General features: G+C 37.6%; 3 protein-coding genes across 7 annotated transcripts in view; 1 reads left to right on the top strand and 2 right to left on the bottom strand.

The window, feature by feature from the left end:
- LOC105229661 (ubiquitin-conjugating enzyme E2 W) overlaps positions 1-906 on the bottom strand; it is a 42,784-nt gene extending 41,878 nt beyond the window's left edge. Inside the window, exons 1-2 of one of the 2 annotated variants that reach the window (XM_011210079.4) lie at positions 702-906; positions 68-91 (exon numbers count right to left, since the gene is read on the bottom strand). In XM_011210079.4, coding sequence (XP_011208381.1) covers positions 68-91; positions 702-725 — 48 coding nt within the window. In that variant the 5' untranslated portion in view covers positions 726-906. The remainder of the gene's footprint in view (positions 1-67; positions 92-701) is intronic. The other variant, XM_011210080.4, reaches the window with a different exon arrangement.
- An 819-nt stretch (positions 907-1,725) lies between these two features.
- Positions 1,726-3,803, bottom strand: LOC105229660 (D-aspartate oxidase). Its single transcript, XM_049452069.1, has 5 exons — positions 3,504-3,803; positions 3,299-3,422; positions 2,917-3,062; positions 2,030-2,420; positions 1,726-1,964 (listed from the first exon to the last, which is right to left on the bottom strand). The coding sequence occupies exons 1-5, from the start codon at positions 3,689-3,691 to the stop codon at positions 1,803-1,805; spliced, it is 1,011 nt and encodes a 336-aa protein (XP_049308026.1). The 5' UTR covers positions 3,692-3,803; the 3' UTR covers positions 1,726-1,802.
- Positions 3,804-9,740: 5,937 nt separating this feature from the next.
- Positions 9,741-19,686, top strand: part of LOC105229712 (ras-related protein Rab-3) — a 31,869-nt gene continuing 21,923 nt past the window's right edge. The window contains exons 1-2 of one of the 4 annotated variants that reach the window (XM_049451954.1): positions 9,741-10,813; positions 14,043-14,445. The gene's annotated coding sequence lies outside the window, so the exon portion shown is untranslated. Of the gene's footprint in view, positions 10,823-14,042; positions 14,446-19,686 lie in introns of all 4 variants that reach the window. The other 3 variants (XM_049451953.1, XM_049451952.1, XM_049451951.1) reach the window with 3 other exon arrangements.

Here is a 19,686-nt window from a genome sequence, read left to right as displayed (position 1 = left end):
TATTTAATAAATATTTCGACAGCATTGCGTTTTAAAATGCAAATAACCTTTTAAATAATACGCTTACCATCGTTACTGGATCATTCAGCATCTAAAAAACAAGCAAAATAAAATCGCTGTATAGAGTAGATTTTAGCACATGACGAATTTAGCCAACATTTACTACACAAAATAGGAAAACAATCCATACTAATAGGGTATGCTAGTAAATCTGAATTGAATACGTTTCAACAAATGTTAGCTTAGAAAGCAGTCAAAGCTAAGGAGAGGACTTGTCGATACAAGCTAACAAAACTACATTAATTCCAAAATTTCCTGCGGTTGATAACAAAAATGCTCAGCATTTATCAACAAAGAGCTACACAAACAACAAACAACAATTTTTTCACAGAAATGCAGTGGGTGGTGACGCGGCCGATTAAACAGTATCTAGAATATGTCTACGTTTCTTTAAATTAATGAACCATATCTTTGGCGGGTTTGGGTACAGCCACCTACTTCTTTGAATGGAGCACTCCATTCGTTATTTTTTCATTTGTTTGTATTAACCTTCACTATATAGACATTTGCAGCCTTTGTCCAGCAGCCAGCTGTTTGCTTTGTCCATTGATTTTCATATGAAATCGTTAAAGTCCACATACACAAAACGCAAAACAACAAAAAAAAGAAATATTCTGACAATCACACTTTTTAGAACTTACCTCAGATGGCGACATTGATGACATCTTCTTCACGTTCTAATCCTATGCTCTTTAACCGCTAATCTATGGATTGATCTCACTGATTTGCAAATGTGTTTTAAAATTATTTTTTTCGTACTTTTATGTTAGTTTGTAATAAAAATTTCTTAAGTCTATTTTAATTGTTGACAATCACGAAAAATTTCCCATTTGACAGTTTGCTTTATTCTACTGATTGTCAATGCTAGAGATGTGCAGATACCAGTAAATATAAGATCGATTGTGGTTTATGAAAATTACAAGGAAACTCCTTATTATTTGACTTGATATGACCTAAGAAAAGTAGGGAGAGAGTAATGAAATGCCAACAGGTATTCTACCTAAAACTCCGTAAAACGGTACGGTAAACGGTAAATTATCATGGCAAAGCATATATTTTCGACATCTGATATAAAATTATAAAAATGCGAAATTTATCGATAATAAGTTTGAGTTCAGTTATATCTGCCTTATTCTTTTCGAGTTTGTTCAGCTGACGACGATGGTGCTATATTTATTGAATTTTTAACAATGTAGCTGTAAAATATTCGAAATAAATAATGATAATTTGTAAAAAATTAGAAATAATTGAAAAAATTTATAATTGGCTTTATTCATTAAACTGACAGGTACTGCAAATGTGCACAGCGCCATCTGACGGTTGATAGTATAACAATAGAAAGATTTAGAAATAGTGTTGCCGATGTTCGTGTGTTACAATTCTAGTACTGATAGTACCAAATGTAGTTTTGGAAAAGGTACCGGTAAATAAAAGGGAGACACCGTATGTTAATTTGGTTTTACTATTCACAGAGAGCAGAACAGCTGTTTTGACAGATACTCAAAATATAAAAACGGGACTAGAATTTTACTATTAAAAAACAATTATTTTTTAGGAACGTTGGCGCATTGTTGTAAATTAAGAGATTTTTAATTTAAAAATATTTTAGGTTATACTGATTTATTTATATAAAAAAGTTGTTTTATAGAATAATACGGACACATATATATGTATGTACATAGATAAATTTATTGCCAGACATGTACATATACATATGTATGAAATTATCACACCGTTAACCGTTACAATTTACTGTTACCCGCCAAAAGTTCACGCGCTATTTTCACAGCATACTTTGCTGTGCCTGGTGAGGTCGTAACACCATAGCCACCATGACCGTAATTATGCACCACTTTCTGGGTGCGTCCGTTGGCCAAACGAAGGATCTCACTTTCGACGCGCACCTATACGGACAAACAAAAACATTTAACATATTTTTGAATATAAAAACTGCAGAACTGCAACTCACCACAGCACGATGTGGCCGCAATCCAACAGCCTCGCGTACCACCTCGGCGCGCTTCAAGCTCGGCAGCATGCCATAGCAGCGCTCCTTGATCGCCATTGTATCGTATTTGCAGACATTCAAATTGAAGCTGTCGTATTGACGACAACCGCCGAGCGTGACCGCTTCGAAGCCTGGCAGAATGTAAGTGTCATAGTCACCATAAAAAGCCAGCTTGACCCATGGAGCGCGCACCTTCACCACCTGACCACGCATCGGTACGAGTTGAGCGTCATTGCACAGCTCTTTTGCGCCCAGGCCGGTGCAATTGAAGAGCACATCGAAGTTTTGCTCCGACACCTCCGAAAACGAGCTAACATGTTGACGCGTGACTTGGCCACCAGCCGCAATAAATCTGATGAAGTAAACGATATTAATAATGTTAGGTTAACTTGATTATTTCGGTTAGATTAGTAGGTCTAACCGATTTGCGTCGCTTATCGTGATCACCAATAAACCACTCTGTTATGTAGATCATATGAGATCTTATAACGAGTTTTTCAATAGATGTATTGAAAACCAAGTTTGGTAAACCTGTTATCTCACGAAAGGGTCCAGTCATTTGGCCGCTTCAGTCGTGCAATTTGACGCCGTTAGACTATTTCTTGTGGGGCTACGTCAAGTCTGTGGTCTATGCCAACAAGCCCGCGACGATTGATGAACTTCGTACGAATATCGAACATGAGATTGGAGCGGTATCGTTCAATTTATGCTTGAAACCCGTCGAAAATTGGTTTCAGAAAAAAACTTTTGTAGCGCTTCTTTTGAAAACCCCGTTATTTTTACCGCAGATCTCGAGGTATTCCTAAGTTTTAAACATATAACAGTTAGAAAATATTTGCAAATCTTACTTCTTTGTTGCATATGGCAGGAAGAGTCGACATTCAGTGAGGCAAGTTGTAAAGAAAGAACCGTACTTCCAGTCGCCCTGACACAGCTTCAATTCCTCCTCAGTGGCTTGTCGGTAAACCGGCAATAAATTCTCAATAAAGGGGTTCTAATGACAAAGTAATGAAATTATCAAAATGTTTATAATAAAAAGTAGAAAGTTAAGAGCGCGTTATCAGCGCAGTAACAGTAAATATTGCTATCAATTTATGATGTTTAGAAAATCTTAATAGCAACGATTATATATGTATATATATGTAAGTACATCAAACGCGAGCAATCGATTACGATAATAAAGTTTATGCATCCAAAGTTATAAACCTTATACAATCAAATTTAGCATACCCGCACGATCTTCGGCGAGGTGGACGAGTAAATGTAGCCTGAGAGCTGACAAACGCCTGCGAGCGGTGCCTCCTTGGAGCGCCGTATGTCGTCCCAGTAATGAAAGGCATCTGTAATCCACTGTCTGCATAAATCCACAATACAAATAAATAAAAATAGCAAATATATTTTCACACAACAACAACAACATTTTGCAATAATTTACTGTGTAATCTCCCTGGTTGGTCCCGCAAAACTTGTGCCGGGCCTAAAGATGCCAGCCGCTACTTGGCTGGTGGTCTCCTCGTTGAAACGATCGGCGAGTATTGTGATTTGCGCATTTGGATAATTCTGCTGCAATTCCAGAGCGGTTGTCAGACCCACAACGCCACTGCCCAAGATGCCGAAATGCATTTTGTATACTCACACTTATTACAATCAATTTCACTTCGCAAAATAAAAATGAACGAAAATGTTCAGCGATCGGTATGCCACGCCCAGTGCTAGCGACTGCGCTGACTATTCCAAACTGATCGTGGGATAAATATTCACATTTATTTAGGCGGCAGCAAAGAGCAACATTGTGTTTGATTTTTGTTTATTTATTTGCTGTTCGCAAGCTCTTGCTTTGGTTATCATTTATTGTCACAATCGCTTCAAGTTGATTATGCGCTGGCTCTCTGTTTTGTTTGTACGCGTGTGTATGTGTGAGTACGTATGTTTTTGAGCACCACTCCAGCGCTCTTCTTAGTTGTTTGTTTGCTTATCCGCCACTTGATTGTTTTCAATCTTATCACTACTGATGATTGCTTAGGTCTGCAAGCTTAGACTATTCAGACATGTGGAACCAAAAGTGACTGCCGATTACATACTTACTCAGATACGTGTTTATAATAACTAATTAACTACTAAATATTTATGGACAAAGCAAACAAATTAGTATTTTGATATTGATTGTGGTAACGCTGCGAATCGCTAATGATCGCTGAGAGATCTATTTTGAAGCTCTTGATGTGATACCTATTTTTATGATGATGACAATCGCGCAAGGTTCGCCTAGTAATCTCCATTCGGTTAGAAACTATTATTTTTTTAAAATCTGTTATCGAAAGGGGAACTTTATAAATTTTATTTTCACTCCTAAAGTGTCTAAGATTATCTCTTCTTCTATCTTCGATTTAAGCCCTTTATTTTGAAGATCTTGTCTCGGCAAAGAGTTAGAGTGACTGTACGAGTATATATTTCAATCTACATATGTATATAATATATTTATTGAAAGAGTAGAGATTTTTGAACGGCTTTGTGTTTTTGTTGTGTTTCATGGGAGACTATTTTCGTATCAGATTGTTCAGACTAACTGAGGTAACCCAGAAAACTGTACCTATTTAAGCTGTCATCCATTGAACAAAATATGGTATGCCAGCGAATATAATATTCAACAGCCTTTTCGGTTCGAACAAGATGGGCTTTACAGACCAATATTTGAGGCCTCAATGAGAAATTATACCGTGAATATACCCTATTACTTTGTCACCAAGTTGGAAAAGAAAACGACAAAAGCCCTGTAAAATATATACCTAAGTACTATAAATGATCAGGGTGACGCCTATGTATTACTTCGAGGGAGGGACAGGACATTCAAGTCTCCTCTATTGTGCCAACTGACGGACACCTAATCTTTGGAAAAAAGTTTCAGTTTTGTCATTATGAATGCTGACGCTTCACTAACAGTTTTCGATTTATCCCTCGACTGACAGATCGACTGTACAACTACCGCTGAGTGTCATTTTTAGTTTTTCTATGGTATAATACATGTTCAGAGACTTCTAAATACATACTCTGGACTCGTCAGACAGTTCGGCCCAATGCCATTGTGGAATCTGTAAAGACAGCTTCTAAAGCACCCATCCAGATCGTATGTCTATCCACGAGTGGATGTCCGGTAGAAAACTGTTTGTCTACCGCACTTTGGATAAAGAATTCCACCGCTGCTGTCACATTTTGGTGCCCTTGTTCCTCTCCTCTGTCTTTTTCGATACTGTTTAAGGCGCTGATAGCTGATATAATCGCTCGAGTTCACCTCCCTGGATGTCAATGGGCAGCATACTGGCTAATATTCAGCAGCGTCGGTTGATATGGTCCGGAAAGCACTAATTACTCGAATTGCAGAAAGTCTATGCACTGCAATTATTCGTTTAGCTTTTATATCCATTGCCTATAACCATAATGGTGCTGCATATAATATTACGGAACTCATTGTTTTCGCTATTAAAAATCGTCGGATCCAGTCTCACAGAAGAGAACCACTGGCGTAGACGCTTTAAGCACTCATTGCATTTATTTCATTGGTTCTATTGTTTAGCCACTGCTATCACTATGAGTTCGTCCGCATATACTATTAGTTTCACGTCTGTTTTTGCTGTCTTCATAGTATCCATATTATACACTAGTTCCGTAATATTGGGGCTAATACTGAGCCTTGGGGTAATCCACTCCGGATAGAGTAGCTCTTGATGCCTTCGTCCGTATCAAAAATCAGACTTCTGTTTTTAAAATAACCCAATATACCTGTAATGTTTATGAGGTATTCAGGGGCGCGTTTTTCATCTAGGGTTTTGATTAGTGTGCTCATTTTTTCCTGTTGAAGGTATTATAGATATGCATGGTAAACAGCGCGCAATACTTTTTTTTGCCACCTTTCCATCTTTTGCCACCTACGGCACGTTTAGCAGTATCGCAGTTCTTCATGTGGTTCCCTTGGTTTTGAAAGCAGAACTAGACGCTGTACTTTTCAGTGGTCGGGGAACACTTCGTCCTTTATACAAGCGTTGAACATTTTAGCGTACAGTTGAGGTTTTGAGCTTTTAGCTTCCTTTAGAGCTCTGTTGGGTAAGCCATCTAATCCAAGTGCTTTGGCGTTTTTAATTTTCTTTGCTATGGCCAATAGCTCTTCTTCCGTGACTTACGGGAGTGACTTTGTTTCATCGCTTGACATAGGAAATCCGATCGTGTTTTGGGAATGATGTTTCGACGACTTTTTCCATAAAAGATACATCTTTAGTTTGCTGCTGTATATTTTTAAATCTCGACCTGAGATTTTGCACACGTCTTTTTTTCCCCAAAATGCTACACACTTGTCGGAGCCGTCGATATGGGACTACGATGGGATATAGTTGCCATACAAACTGATTGGTCATAGTCAGTCCTCCAATGCAGACTTTTATATTTGATAAAATTTCGTTAAGGCAACTCAGATTACTATAGCATATAGCTGCCATATAAACTGATCGATCCATATAACGTCTTGATTGGAAAACTTTTTTATTTGACAAGATACTTTCACGAAATTCGATAGTGATTATTATCGGAAATATCCAAATACTTATATTGTTCTGATTGGATCACTATAGCTTATAACTGCAATAGAAACTGTCCGATCAAAATCAAGATAGCTTCATCATAGAGCATAAAAGGGAACAACGTTATGTAGAGCTGCACCAAAGCTAAAGTTTTTTCACAGATATTTTCCCAAAGAAAATCGGTATTTCTTCTACGATATAGGCGCAGGCGAAACTTCAGATTTCCTTAAGCTATAAGCTGCCATTTCCTCTTTGCCCTAAATGTCTTCTGTTTAGTATTCAAACGACTTTTCCAACATTAAGCGGATATTTTCTTGTTCCCCATATACGCCGCTCGCGAACACGTCAATACAATAACAATTTTAATGTTATATAAATTTTACGCATGAGCGTTTTTTATGCGAGTACATTAATGTATGAATATACTTGTATATAGGTTTTTATATGTAAGTTTGTCTGTCTATGCGCGCTTGTAGTTGCCATGTATCGGATTTCCTTCATTGTACTTCAACTTTGATTGAAGCCCTTCAGCGTGGCTCTTCATTATAATTCGCCATCAATATACCATCAGTAACACTCTAACGCCCACACAAAATAACGGGACAATACATAACAGAATATATTACTGTTTGTTTGTAAAAAGAAAGGCATCTAAACAGATACATGTGTTGGTATGTGTGAGTTTTTTGGAAAATAAAAAAATAAGAACGGCAAATGTTTACACACCTACATATATGTAAATATATGTTTTCACGAAATTATATAACTTGAAGCTGAGCAAATGCCTTTATAAAACTTTTTAGATCATGCGTATACACTTATACATACAAACACAGCAAGCTCTGGGCGAAAAAACACGCATGGAATTTTTCTGTTTACCTTTGTAATCAAATGTGGCACTTTTCACTCCGAAAACCAGACGGACTTAACGCTCCAATTCGTTGCTTTTTGACAAAAGCTGCACGCACACGCACACATAGTCTGCTAGCGAACGACAAACAGACAGAGCAGGGCACAGTGAGCACAGTGAGGCGCGGAGGGCTGAACCAGATCTGACAGCTGTTTGAGAACGGCTGTCAAATGCCTGTATTAATCAGCCATATGTGGCCAGCTGCTTTGTTGTTGGCTATAGTTATACGAGAGTCTACACATACATACAAACATTTAGTTATATATGCGCTTGAATGGAAATCCAAAGCCTACTATCAGGCGCTGTGCAATAGTCTGATGAATTAATGTTGCTTAAGATAAGGGAAAACAGTAAACATACAACATACATACAACAACACAACCCCGTGCATATATACCAGCACATTACCGTTAGTTGTGGGACAGTTAGTAGTGTAAGTGACGACTTGTCATAAGCATACTGCCAAATATTTGTCAGTCAGCCAGAGAGTCGCGCTCATATAAGCACAGTTAGCTTGTCACTTGCACGCACGCAGCAGTTGAGGCGAAAACTTACGCACATTTCGCCATATTGTGTGTGGGCGTAAAGCTGCCAGCTTCATGCGCCGTGCTGGGGAGAGAGTGAGAGCGCAAAGGAGCGCTGCTACTTTGGCTTGATGTCAAATGTGGCTGACAGTGATAAGAATCAGCTTTAGGCAGAGGGACGACGCTCTCTCCTATGATGCTATGAGCATGTGCGAGTAAATGACAGTATATAGCATGACCATATAACACATACACATACATGTTCATATTTATATGTTATACTGTTAAAACTGGCAATGGCTTGCTGTCTGTCACAGTGCTCTGGTAGTTGCTTTTGTTGGTGCAAAATATTTTAGAAATATACAATGTTGAAGATTTTTGAATAAGATGTGACTTTTAAGAATTATTTTCTTCATTATCAGTGAAAGTTTCTTCAGAAGATGGCATGGAGTTATGCTCCGGTACTCAAGATTGGAATTTTTGATGATTGGAATATATAGAATATATTTTTTCGAAGCTTTATTGTGCAGATATTAGACTGAAACACGCAGCTATGAACTAATGAACTACTATCTGTTCACTGGGCACAGAAAAGTTAAGGAAAATGAAGCGAATTAGTCTCTTAGTTTAGAGATATCGCTCTGAAATTTTGCATATGCTTTTTGCTTCACGAGAAATTGCTCATTTGTCGGAATTATTGATATCGGATCACTATAGCATATAGCTGTCATGCAAACTGAACCATCAAATTCGTGTCCTTGTATGGAAAACTTTTTTATTTTAGGAGATATCTTCACGAAATTTAGCATACATTTTGACCTTAAGTAATAATATAATCACTGAAGAAATTTTTCCGATCGGACCACAATAGCATATAGCTGCCATACAAACTGAACCATTAAGCTCATGTCCTTATAAGGAAAACTTTTTTTTTTTAGGAGATAACTTCACGAAATTTGGCACTGAATTTTTTCCTAAGTAAATATCTAATCTCTGAAGAAATTGTTCCGATCGGATCACTATAACATATAGCTGTCATACAAATTGTATGATCAAATTCATGTCTTTGTATGGAAAACTTTTCTATTTCAAGAGCTATCTTCCCCAAATTTTGGCTTGGATTATTTCTTTAGGCAGTGCTATAATCTCAGAACATATTTTCTGGATCGGATCACTATAACATATAGCTGCCATACAAACTGAACCATTAAATTCAAGTTCTTGTATGCAAAATTTGAACCTGTGCATGGTATTCTAGTTTCGTTGCAAACAAAATTAACAGTTTTTATTGATTTCTATTAATTTTTAACTTTTTTGCCATCAAATTCCACTTTCATGGAAGAAACCACTGTGCCATGTACGCTATAAAATGCACGTAAAGATTGTGTGAATATAAATTATTATCTGTTCACAGCTTTAAACACATACATTTGCACATTTCTAACTGTATATTTTCACAAGTACAACAAAATTATATTCTACGCTCCCATTCATTGCTTGGGAAATATCCGATAACTCAGCGCATGCGTCAAATACATTTATTTCATAAATGAGTTTGTGGTCGCCATGAAGCTTACGAATTTGCCGCAAATACGAAAAACTAAAGCTTGCAAGTTCTCATTGTTTGAGGTACCTTTTCGAGCGTATCATCGATTTTCACAAGCAAGCGGACCGAGTGTAATGGCATTTTCCATCGACAACGGTACAAATAAAGTGGGCCGTTAAGAGAAATCGGTACAGACAACACAAAAGATACACAAAAGTTGCGTATACGCAACGTTAAACAACACACAGCTGCTAAAGTGCCGTTATAAAGGTGTAGAAACGAAGCTGGGAATTTGATTTTGTAGTGAGTACATTTAGCGGGGAGGCGGTGTTGAAGGTGAGACGCGCAAACGAATTCGCCGCCGCAGTGAACTAGCAGAGCGAAAGCTGAATCGTAGCAGCAAGCACCTACAATAAACGCACAATTCGCCGCATTCGCCGCAAACGCTTGCTGCTCAGTGTCTCAACAGCGAAGCAGTCATAGTCAGCCACAGTGGCGCAACGAATTTTCCTTTAGTATCCTTACGGACGTGAAAAACTGAGTAGTCAACGCGAGAAGAGGCAACAAACGAGCGTGCGAAAGCAAAGCAAAGTAGCAGAAGCCAAAGTATATAGAGTGTTGTAGCAAAAATTTATGCAAAAACGCGCAGCTTGTCTGAAAATTAAGTGCGTGTGTGTGGAAAAAATTTCGAAATTCCCAAAAGTTGTAGAAAAAGTAGTTGTAAAAGTAGTTTAACGGGCCACCGAGCTTGCGAAATAGGTTGCTGCCGAGTAAGCGACGAAAAAAAACTCACAAGTCAAACTCGCTTGCGACCACAAAGCGTGAAAAAATAAGTATACCAGCACAACTGTGTGTACATGCGTGTGTGTGTGTTTGTAGCAGCTGCCAGTGACGAGCAACTAAACCATTAAAACGCTACTAAACAGTTGATTATATGTGCGTGCACATGTGTATGTGTGTCGATGCTTGCTGGTGTGAGTACGTGAGTTTCTTGGAATTGCAACAAATTGAATTCAATTGAGAACACTAATCGCGCAACGCCAGCTGCCACTTCACAAAAGCAGCAAAAGCAACCAAAAAACAACAAAAAACAACAGTAAAAACAACAGCAACAAAAACCCAAAACCAACACGGGCACAAGCAGCAGCGCCAGCTAGCAATTAGGCCAGCCCGAAAGCGCAGTAATAAAACTAAAAGGTAACGCAAGTAAGTAGTTAGCCCATAAATATACCGAAATCGCAGAGGCAGGTGCGATTTATTAGTGCAAAACACAGCTGCAATGCAACAACACAAATACACGGACACACAGACATTTAGAAAGAGAAAGTAGTGTTACAGCTAGACAGTGGGACTGACAGACTAAGTGACGAGTGGATGAATGGACGGTTCGATGCATTATAAATATAAACGTAATGATATGTAGGCACAGACAGCTGAGTAGAAATGCCAGTGCACGCAAACTGAAACTTACAGACACAAACATACATATTTATCCATAGATATATATATGTATATCAGCATAATATTTAATATTGTATATAAAGCGACTTATAATAGCTGCACGCGCACACATACACAAACTCATACTCACTTTCACACACACTCGCCTTCATCTGCGCCTATACCCAACCCAAATCCTGCGCGCCATCCAGCCAGCGAGCCTGCGGCCAACCCATGCACCTGACTTCCTTTTCGCTATTTTTAGCTGAAGAAAAAATTATCGATTTGCTTGTAAGCCAGTGGCTGCCATATAAAGTGTCTATGTGCATGTGTGTGTGTGTGCGGTTGGAGCGAAATCGCGCACACAAGTAACACAGTAACGGTAAAAAAGTTTAAAAGAATGTACTGTGATCATTGGACGTCTGCACGGCGTAATTTTCATATAAATAACGGTTTATTATTGTATGTGTGTGTGCATGTGCGCTAGGCATTGTACCGTATGTTTTGCGCGCAGCTGTGCGCTGCCTAGGCTCTTGCGTCGCATTTATTTATTTATTGCAATGCAACGCGGTTGAGGCAGTGCGGATGACCAGCGTGGATAGCGATTTAGCTCAACACACAGACACACATGCATATAGGCAATGGACAAAAAAAAACTTAAAAAAAGACAGCGCACATTCTTCGCAGTTTATTGTGCGGAATTTACATACCATGACTTACGCGGACACTTACACACATATTTGTGAAGTTTCGCTTTGGGTGCCTAGAAGTAGGCAATAAAAAACGCAATGCTTTGAGATAAAAATTTAAATTTCTCAGAGACAAAGGTAATGCATACTGTTTTCATTTGTATAGATAAAATCCCAGCGGGATATGGTAGACATTGGTAAGCGAGCAAGGTAAACGATGCAGCATGATTGTATCGCTTACCCCGACCGATGAAAATTAACACGGCGATGTCCTACGAAAAGTAACAGATCACCCCTTTCGCTTACCATAGGGACGAAGAATTCTTCGATGCCAAAGTAAACGAAGAACTCTTCGATGCCAAAGTAAACGAAGAATTCTTCGATGCCATAGTTAACGAAGATTTCTTTGATGCCACAGTTAACGATGAATTCTTCGATGCCACAGTTAACGAAGAATTCTTCGATGCCAAGGTCAATGGGAAAAATTGTATATTTGTATGAAAATAAGTATTATGTGTACAAAAACTCATCTTATAGGCCACTCACACTTTTTGTTAAAATAAAAAATGCACTAGATTCAATACAATCGTTATAAAGGTTTTATTTTATGCGAAATGCACTTAAAAATTGTTATAACAAAATGTGTTTAACTGAACTGAATTATTACAAATTGAAATAGTTTATGTATGTATATATAAAATATTCAAAGGTTGAAAACAGCAGGTTTTAAAAAACGTTAAATATACATATACATATACAGACGGGTAACTAGCGGAAAGATCCGGGATGCTGCCAAAGCGGAGATGTTGGTCGCTACTCATTTAGCCATTATGGTTTTCTTTTATTTTTGTGGCTGAGTCTCTTTTCGTTTTTTTTCAAGCAACGAGACTTGAAGAAACGGCCTTTGGCGAGCTTGATACTTTTTTGAATTTGGTGAATATACTCCGATTCGGTAAAGCCTTCAACTTTCACACATTCTACAAAAAGAGTATGTTTATAAATTTGAAGCTATGTCCTTCAATGTTAAAAACAGGAAAAACTTACCAAATAGTAACCAACTTTTTGCTTGATGATTTGACGAAATAGTGAAAAAATTTACTTATAAATTTTATTCTATCAATTTGTATTTGTCGTTTTTCACGTACTTACTTGACTTGGAAATATGAACACAGTAGAATTTAGCCGCATAGCTTACTTTTATGCATTACCTGGTATCGAAGAATTGTACATAGAATTTTCTTCGAAGCATTCTTCAAAGAAAAATGTAAGCAGTGAACCATTATCCCGCTGGGATTAGATGAATTTCGCCTATCTGAATAGAAGATTAGATAAATATATTTCTTTTTATTTTATATCTTTTTAAATTTAATTTATTTTTTGAACAATTTAAAATTGTATTTTATTTGTTCATGATTTTTTGGAACAGTGCCTTAATTATTGTTTTTAGCCAAAAAACCAATTAAAAACAAAAAAATCAAATAAAAAACAATAATTTTTTGTAGCCCCCCGTCGTCACCTAAAATGCAAAACAACGAGTCAAAAAAAGTCGAAATTGAGTTTTTTATTGCTTATGATTCGCGACAACATATTACATAAATGTAGTATAAAATTTTCAGCTTCCGCTGTCAGATATAACCAATGTATAACCAATATATAACCAATGTATAACCAATATATAACCAACATATAACCACTTTATAACCGAAACTCAATTTTTTTCAATATGAATGGTTTCTATTATGTCGTTTTTTCTTCGCCTGTAAACTTATGAAAAGTGATGTTACGTTATATTGCATTTCAGGTGACGATAATGTATGTATGTATGTATATAAATGAAGATATAAATATTTAATATTCAGATTAGAAAATATTTAAAATTGTGGAAATTGTGCGACAAATATCCAACTCACCAGATACCCAGTGCTTATGGCTGACATTTTCCCGAAAATATCTGAAAGTATCAGCAACTTATTACAGACAAAAAATTCCTTTAGACAATAATTTTTATTTTATTTAAAAAATAAATGAAAAATATTTCAAAATTTATCAAATATATATTTACAGCTAATGATAAATCATAGATAAATAAAAATAGAATATTTATATATAAATTATAGCTAACTACGAAGCTATAACCACTCGTGCAAACAGCAACGAATTTCATTTACACTGCTTTTGTTCGCCAATTCCTAACTCAATTTCCCATTTGCCCACTCATTCATCATCGCATCAATGACACTTTTGGCACGTTTATTTTGGTAGTGTAAGTAGTAAGGTATTTCATATTCTTATTCCAGTTGACTGAATTCACACTTCCATTTGGCATACGCAAGCGACCCATAACCCATAAGCGCCTGAAAGCATACTACACTTTTCCGTACTTTGTCACTTTGCTGGCAAACACGCGCGCTATCAGCGTCATCACAATCGTCATTAACAGCCGTGAGCGCGCATAAATTTACGCTTCCATAAACATATACAAATATATAATAAATAAGATATATATACATACTATATACTATATAATACAACACAATAGCAGTCACAAAGCATACAAGCGCTTAAGCAAGACCGCGTTAAGCTGATAAAAACTACAGTACGCAAGTAAAACACGCTCAGCTTTTGCAGCTAGCAGCAGCTTGAACTTTATTTTTTCGCCCAGTTTGCTTCAGCGGCCTCAAAATACACATACAAACGAATGTAAGTAGTGCGCCAAGCCAATGCTAACTCGTCTTTTATACTATCCTATCTATTATGTAATACTGCTAACTACACATTAATTAATGTAATTTACACATTTAATTACTTGTAATCAAGTTGCCTTTTTTATACGCTCAACAGTCTATTTTATATTTGCCGCGAAGCTTGTAAGACCCTGAATGAAAAGTCGGAGACCCTATAAAGTCCGTTTGCATGTATGAACAACTTTTTTATTTGACAATATTTTTTCATGAAATTTGGCACGACTTATTTTACAAGTCAATGCTATAAATATCGATAAAATTGTTCAGATCGAAGCACTATAGCATATAGCTGCCATACAAACTGACCGTTCAAAAACAAGTTCCTGTATGAAAAACTTTTTTATTTTACGAGATATTTTCACAAAATTTGGCATGCTTTAATCTCCAAAGCAACGCTATAAATACTGATAAAATTGTTTAGATTGGATCACTATAGCATATAGCTGCCATACAAACTGACCATTCAAAAACAAGTTCTTGTATAACAAACTTTTTTATTTGACAAAATATTTTTTATGAAATTTGACAAAACCTATTCTTCAAAGCAATTCTATAAATGCAGATAAAATTATTCAGATCGAAGCACTATAGCATATACCTGCCATACAAACTAACCGATTTAAACCATTTTAGTACTAAAACTAACCGATTCTTTCACCATTTTATTACTGAAAGGTAATGTAGCTTCGGTGCAACCGAAGTTAACATTCTGTCTTCTTTTTGTTGTACTTCCCAAATAAAAGAATTAAACCGTATCATACATACACACCCACTTATCTCGTTGCCTATTTTTCCTCGCAATTTTAATTCAAATCTATTTACCCCTAACGCTTACTCAACAGTTATTTCTTAAAATTCTTGGCTATGATGCTACTAACTTGCTTATGTGTATGTACAGGGGTGTGTGTGTGTGTCTCGTGACAGGTTGTTTGGTTATGAATTCGGTTATTTCTGTGAGATTAATGAGCCTGGTGCGCGCCGCCTTGTCATTACATTTGTGTCGCTTGACTGGGAAATGCGCGAGCGCCATGGAAACCATTAACATTTGCTGCGTCTGTGTTTGTGTGCTCGTGTGTTTTGTGTGCCCTTCTGGTAAAGCGCCTGCAGCGCAAACAATTAGCTTCGGAATAGTAAATTACATGTCCCACACACATACAAACATAGACTTTTGTGTATATGTGACCATCTGACATTTATCTTCAGCTAATTGATTTGGCTTAATTGGTGCTTGGCAAATATTGGCGGCATAAGCGCAGAAAGCCACAACAAGGCTTCGTTGGGTATTTTTGAATTGCTTGAATTTAGTTATAATAAAAGTTGAAGCGGAAATTTATTTAATTCTCTTACTATAAATTTAGCCGAATTGCTCTTCCGCTTGTGAGACCTTCTTTGTCGGTTTTATACTTTCTCATTTAGGCCTCTTTCTTTTTTTATCCGCATATAGGACACATACTTATATATTTTCCTTTTAATTCTTGGTATCTATTCCTTCCCGCTCGGGTTGTGGTCAATAGCAATATTGCGAGTTAGGTTGACTGCTTTCTCTCCCCTGAGACACGACAGTGCTCATCGTGCCAGCTGTTCGACTTTTAGGAAAGTCAATGGTTTTGCCTGCAGCTTTACATTAGGAGCTTGTTCCTCTATACCAAGTTACTGATGGTGTTCTCAAAGAGAAGGAGTGTAAGTCGAATAGAAAACCATTTCGCTATAGTTGTGATAGCAGCACCCAAGATTATTGGATACATGTCGTCCATCTATCATAATATTATCGATCTGGTTGCGAACTCTTCGATCCAGAGATAGTGAGGTAGCTTGGTGAATTTTTCTATGCTGGAATCTAGTACTACAGATAACCATATTTCGTGAGAGATTTTACCATGGCGGCTGAATTTTTCAACTGTTGCGCCAAAGATGCCACCCAGAGGTTAATAGTAAGTAAGAGAGTAACCGTTGGGTATCAAATGTCTAAGATTTTGTATATATGGGCTAAATAACAGACTCTCGGTTATATACAGTCTAGTCAAGAGTATTTAACTTGGCTCAGGCTTTGGGCTTTTTACTTGAAAATCAAACTGAAAACAATTTAAGGCTGGAGATGGTGCTATACCAATGTCATCTCCTTTGAGAATTTAAATAATACAGTGTTTTTCCAAGTTTTAGAACAATGCTTTAACAACAAAAAGAGCACACTTAACCCCAATTATTAACCTTACTCAATCTTTCGACAATGTGAGAGATTATTACAAAACAATAATAACAATTTAGATATACAATTTATCAGGCTACTCAAATCAGATAACGCTAAATTTTACGGTTAAATAAAAAATAACACACGACACGGTTTGCTATTACATTTAGCCTGGTTGTGCTTACTTTGACAGATGAAAGAGCACAATGAAATGTCAACTTCCCTCATCAGCGTCATTTCTCAGCGAACATTGACACTTCTGGGTATTGATTAACACCTGAACTTAAGGATTAATGTTTGTATATAAAAACCAGCATAATCTAGATAACGGCATGTGTTCATGAACATAAATATATGTACGTACAACAACTCTGCAGAATGTGCCGCATTGACAATTATACAACCAAAATATCACGTAAATCCCGCAAACACCACAGCAAGCAGCAAGAAATGTATCTCCAGAGCTGGAAAGCACAAACCACAAACGGGTGAAACAGTTAAGATACAATACCAGCGGAGCGGAGAGTGCAGTTGTTGTGTTTTTTATAACCGTACACAGTTAGATACATCGATATATACATATGTATGTATCTATATACTCGTATATACAAATATTTGTAAAAAACAGTTGTTCGGTTAACTGTTCACTGTTCACGAGAGGAAATTGGAACGACAAATTGTCACATACCAAAAAGCAGGACTGTCAAAATAACAGCAACGAGCGTTAAAACAACAAATAAATTAGCACGACAACAAGAGCAACAACAGCAGCGGCAGCAATAAAAGCGACTACTTGGCTGTATAGCACACTTAATGTGACAGTGACAACATTAAAATCCCCAAATTGCGACGTCAAAGCACATACACACGCTTATACTGATATCTCTGTATACATGTAGATAAGTATGCATGTGCTGGAGCGAGCTGTGTTGGGATACGTAACTGCTGACGCAACATTAAGCCATAATGTACGAAAGAGTTTCGAGTTGAGGTAGGAAGGCATGGGTTTTAATACATAAAAGTGGAAAATACAACAACGAAACAACGAGAATGAAAGTAGCGGATCTGCAGAGGGGGAAAGTTACCAAAACCTATGGTAAATTAAACAAACTCGAGAAAGCAGCTGCAAAATGGTGTAGGAAATTAACGAGCACATACCAAAATACAGATATTTTCAGATACAAAGTATAGTAAAAAAGTAGCCCCTATAGGAAATATTAGGTCTAGTGAAAATATATACATTATTTTTCCAGTAGATTGTATATTGTTCTAGAAACCAGAGGCAAATCACCAATTGTAATCGCAGGCGACTTCAATGCGTGGTCGACCGCTTGGGGTAGTAGGCGCACAAACCACCGTGGGCGTCTACTACTCGAATTCCTCGGTCAAACGAATCTTACGATCCTGAATAGCGGAACGCAAAATACATTTCAAAAAGGAAACAAAGGCTCCATAATCGATCTCATGTTCGCCAACGACGCCCTTAGTAGGCACATTAAGTGGGCGGTGTCGGACATATTTACAAATAGTGACCACATGGCTATTATTGCCGAAGTCTCATATGCCGGTGGGACGGAACGCCGCAGCAAGAGCATATGCCAAAAACGAACTTGGAAACAAGAAGACTTTGATGTCGAACTTTTTGAGATGGTCTGGAGTTCAGAAAATATACAAGGCGAAGACGCCACGCACTTGGTATCCGCAGTGCGAAAAAAACTGTCCACAGCCTGCGACGCAACCATGCGCAGGACAGCACACTATACCAACCGAAGACCAGTGTATTGGTGGAATGAAGAAATAGCTGGGCTCAGAAAACTCTGCAACTCAGCTAGACGCCGCCTACAACGTAATCAGAGTGAAGAAAATGAAAGCAGTCTTAGGAATATATTTAAAAGTCAAAAGAAGCTTCTGAAGTCGGCCATTGGTCGCAGTAAAAAGAAGTGTTTTGAAAAGCTCTGTGAGGAAGCAAACGAAGACCCCTGGGGAACAGCATATAGAATATGTATGTCAAAATTCAAAAACAAGGCACAACAACCCAGAAGTGCATCCTTCATGAGAAATGTCGTCAAAACGTTGTTTCCAAAACACGACAGTATTCCTTATGCTAAGCCTCGAACCGAAGTCATAGAGTCACCTCTGCTAGTTAGTGAAGAAGAAATATTGGCCATAGCCGGAAAAATTAAAAGCAGCAAAGCGCCTGGATTAGATAGCATTCCAAACAGAGCCCTAAAGGAAGCCATGATTCTGAAACCTAACTTATTCGTAAAAATGTACAATGCGTGCTTAAAAGAAGGAACATTTCCCGACCCATGGAAAGTCCAACGATTGGTTCTACTCCCTAAACCAAAAAAGCCTCCGGAGGAACCATCTTCTTATCGACCTCTGTGCATGCTTGACACTATTGGTAAAGTATATGAAAGCATAGTTAGAAACCGCTTGGAAATAGCAATCCAGAGAGCCGGCGGATTATCAGAAAGGCAATACGGCTTTATGAAAAAGAAGTCTACCATTGATGCACTAAACAATGTGGTTGACACCGCGAAATGCGCAGTAAGTGGCAAGCGATGGAAAGGCGGAACAAAAAAATATTGTGCGCTGGTCACCCTGGATGTGAAGAATGCCTTTAACTCAGCAAAGTGGGCAAACATAATCAAAGCTTTTTATGACATAAGCGCTCCTCAATATCTGATGAAAATTGTCATAAGTTATTTCGAAAACAGGCGACTGTTATTCGATACAGATGAAGGCACCAGGAGCTACTCTATCTCGAGTGGAGTACCGCAAGGGAGTAATAGTAGACTCAAGGCTCAAATTTAAGGACCACCTAGAATATACTGCAGGTAAAGCGAACAAAATCCTGAATGCCTTATCAAGAATGATGGCAAATAAAGGCTGCGTGCGTTCCAGCCGGCGTTTTTTACTCGCAAAGGTAATGAGATCGGTTGTATTATATGCGGCTCCAATATGGATCCAGGCGCTAGGCATTAAAGCATATGCCAGACAAATAAA

This window comes from Bactrocera dorsalis, chromosome 3, assembly GCF_023373825.1.
Source record: "Bactrocera dorsalis isolate Fly_Bdor chromosome 3, ASM2337382v1, whole genome shotgun sequence".
NCBI classification, from domain to species: domain Eukaryota; kingdom Metazoa; phylum Arthropoda; class Insecta; order Diptera; family Tephritidae; genus Bactrocera; species Bactrocera dorsalis.
This window is presented reverse-complemented; position numbering and strand designations above follow the sequence as displayed.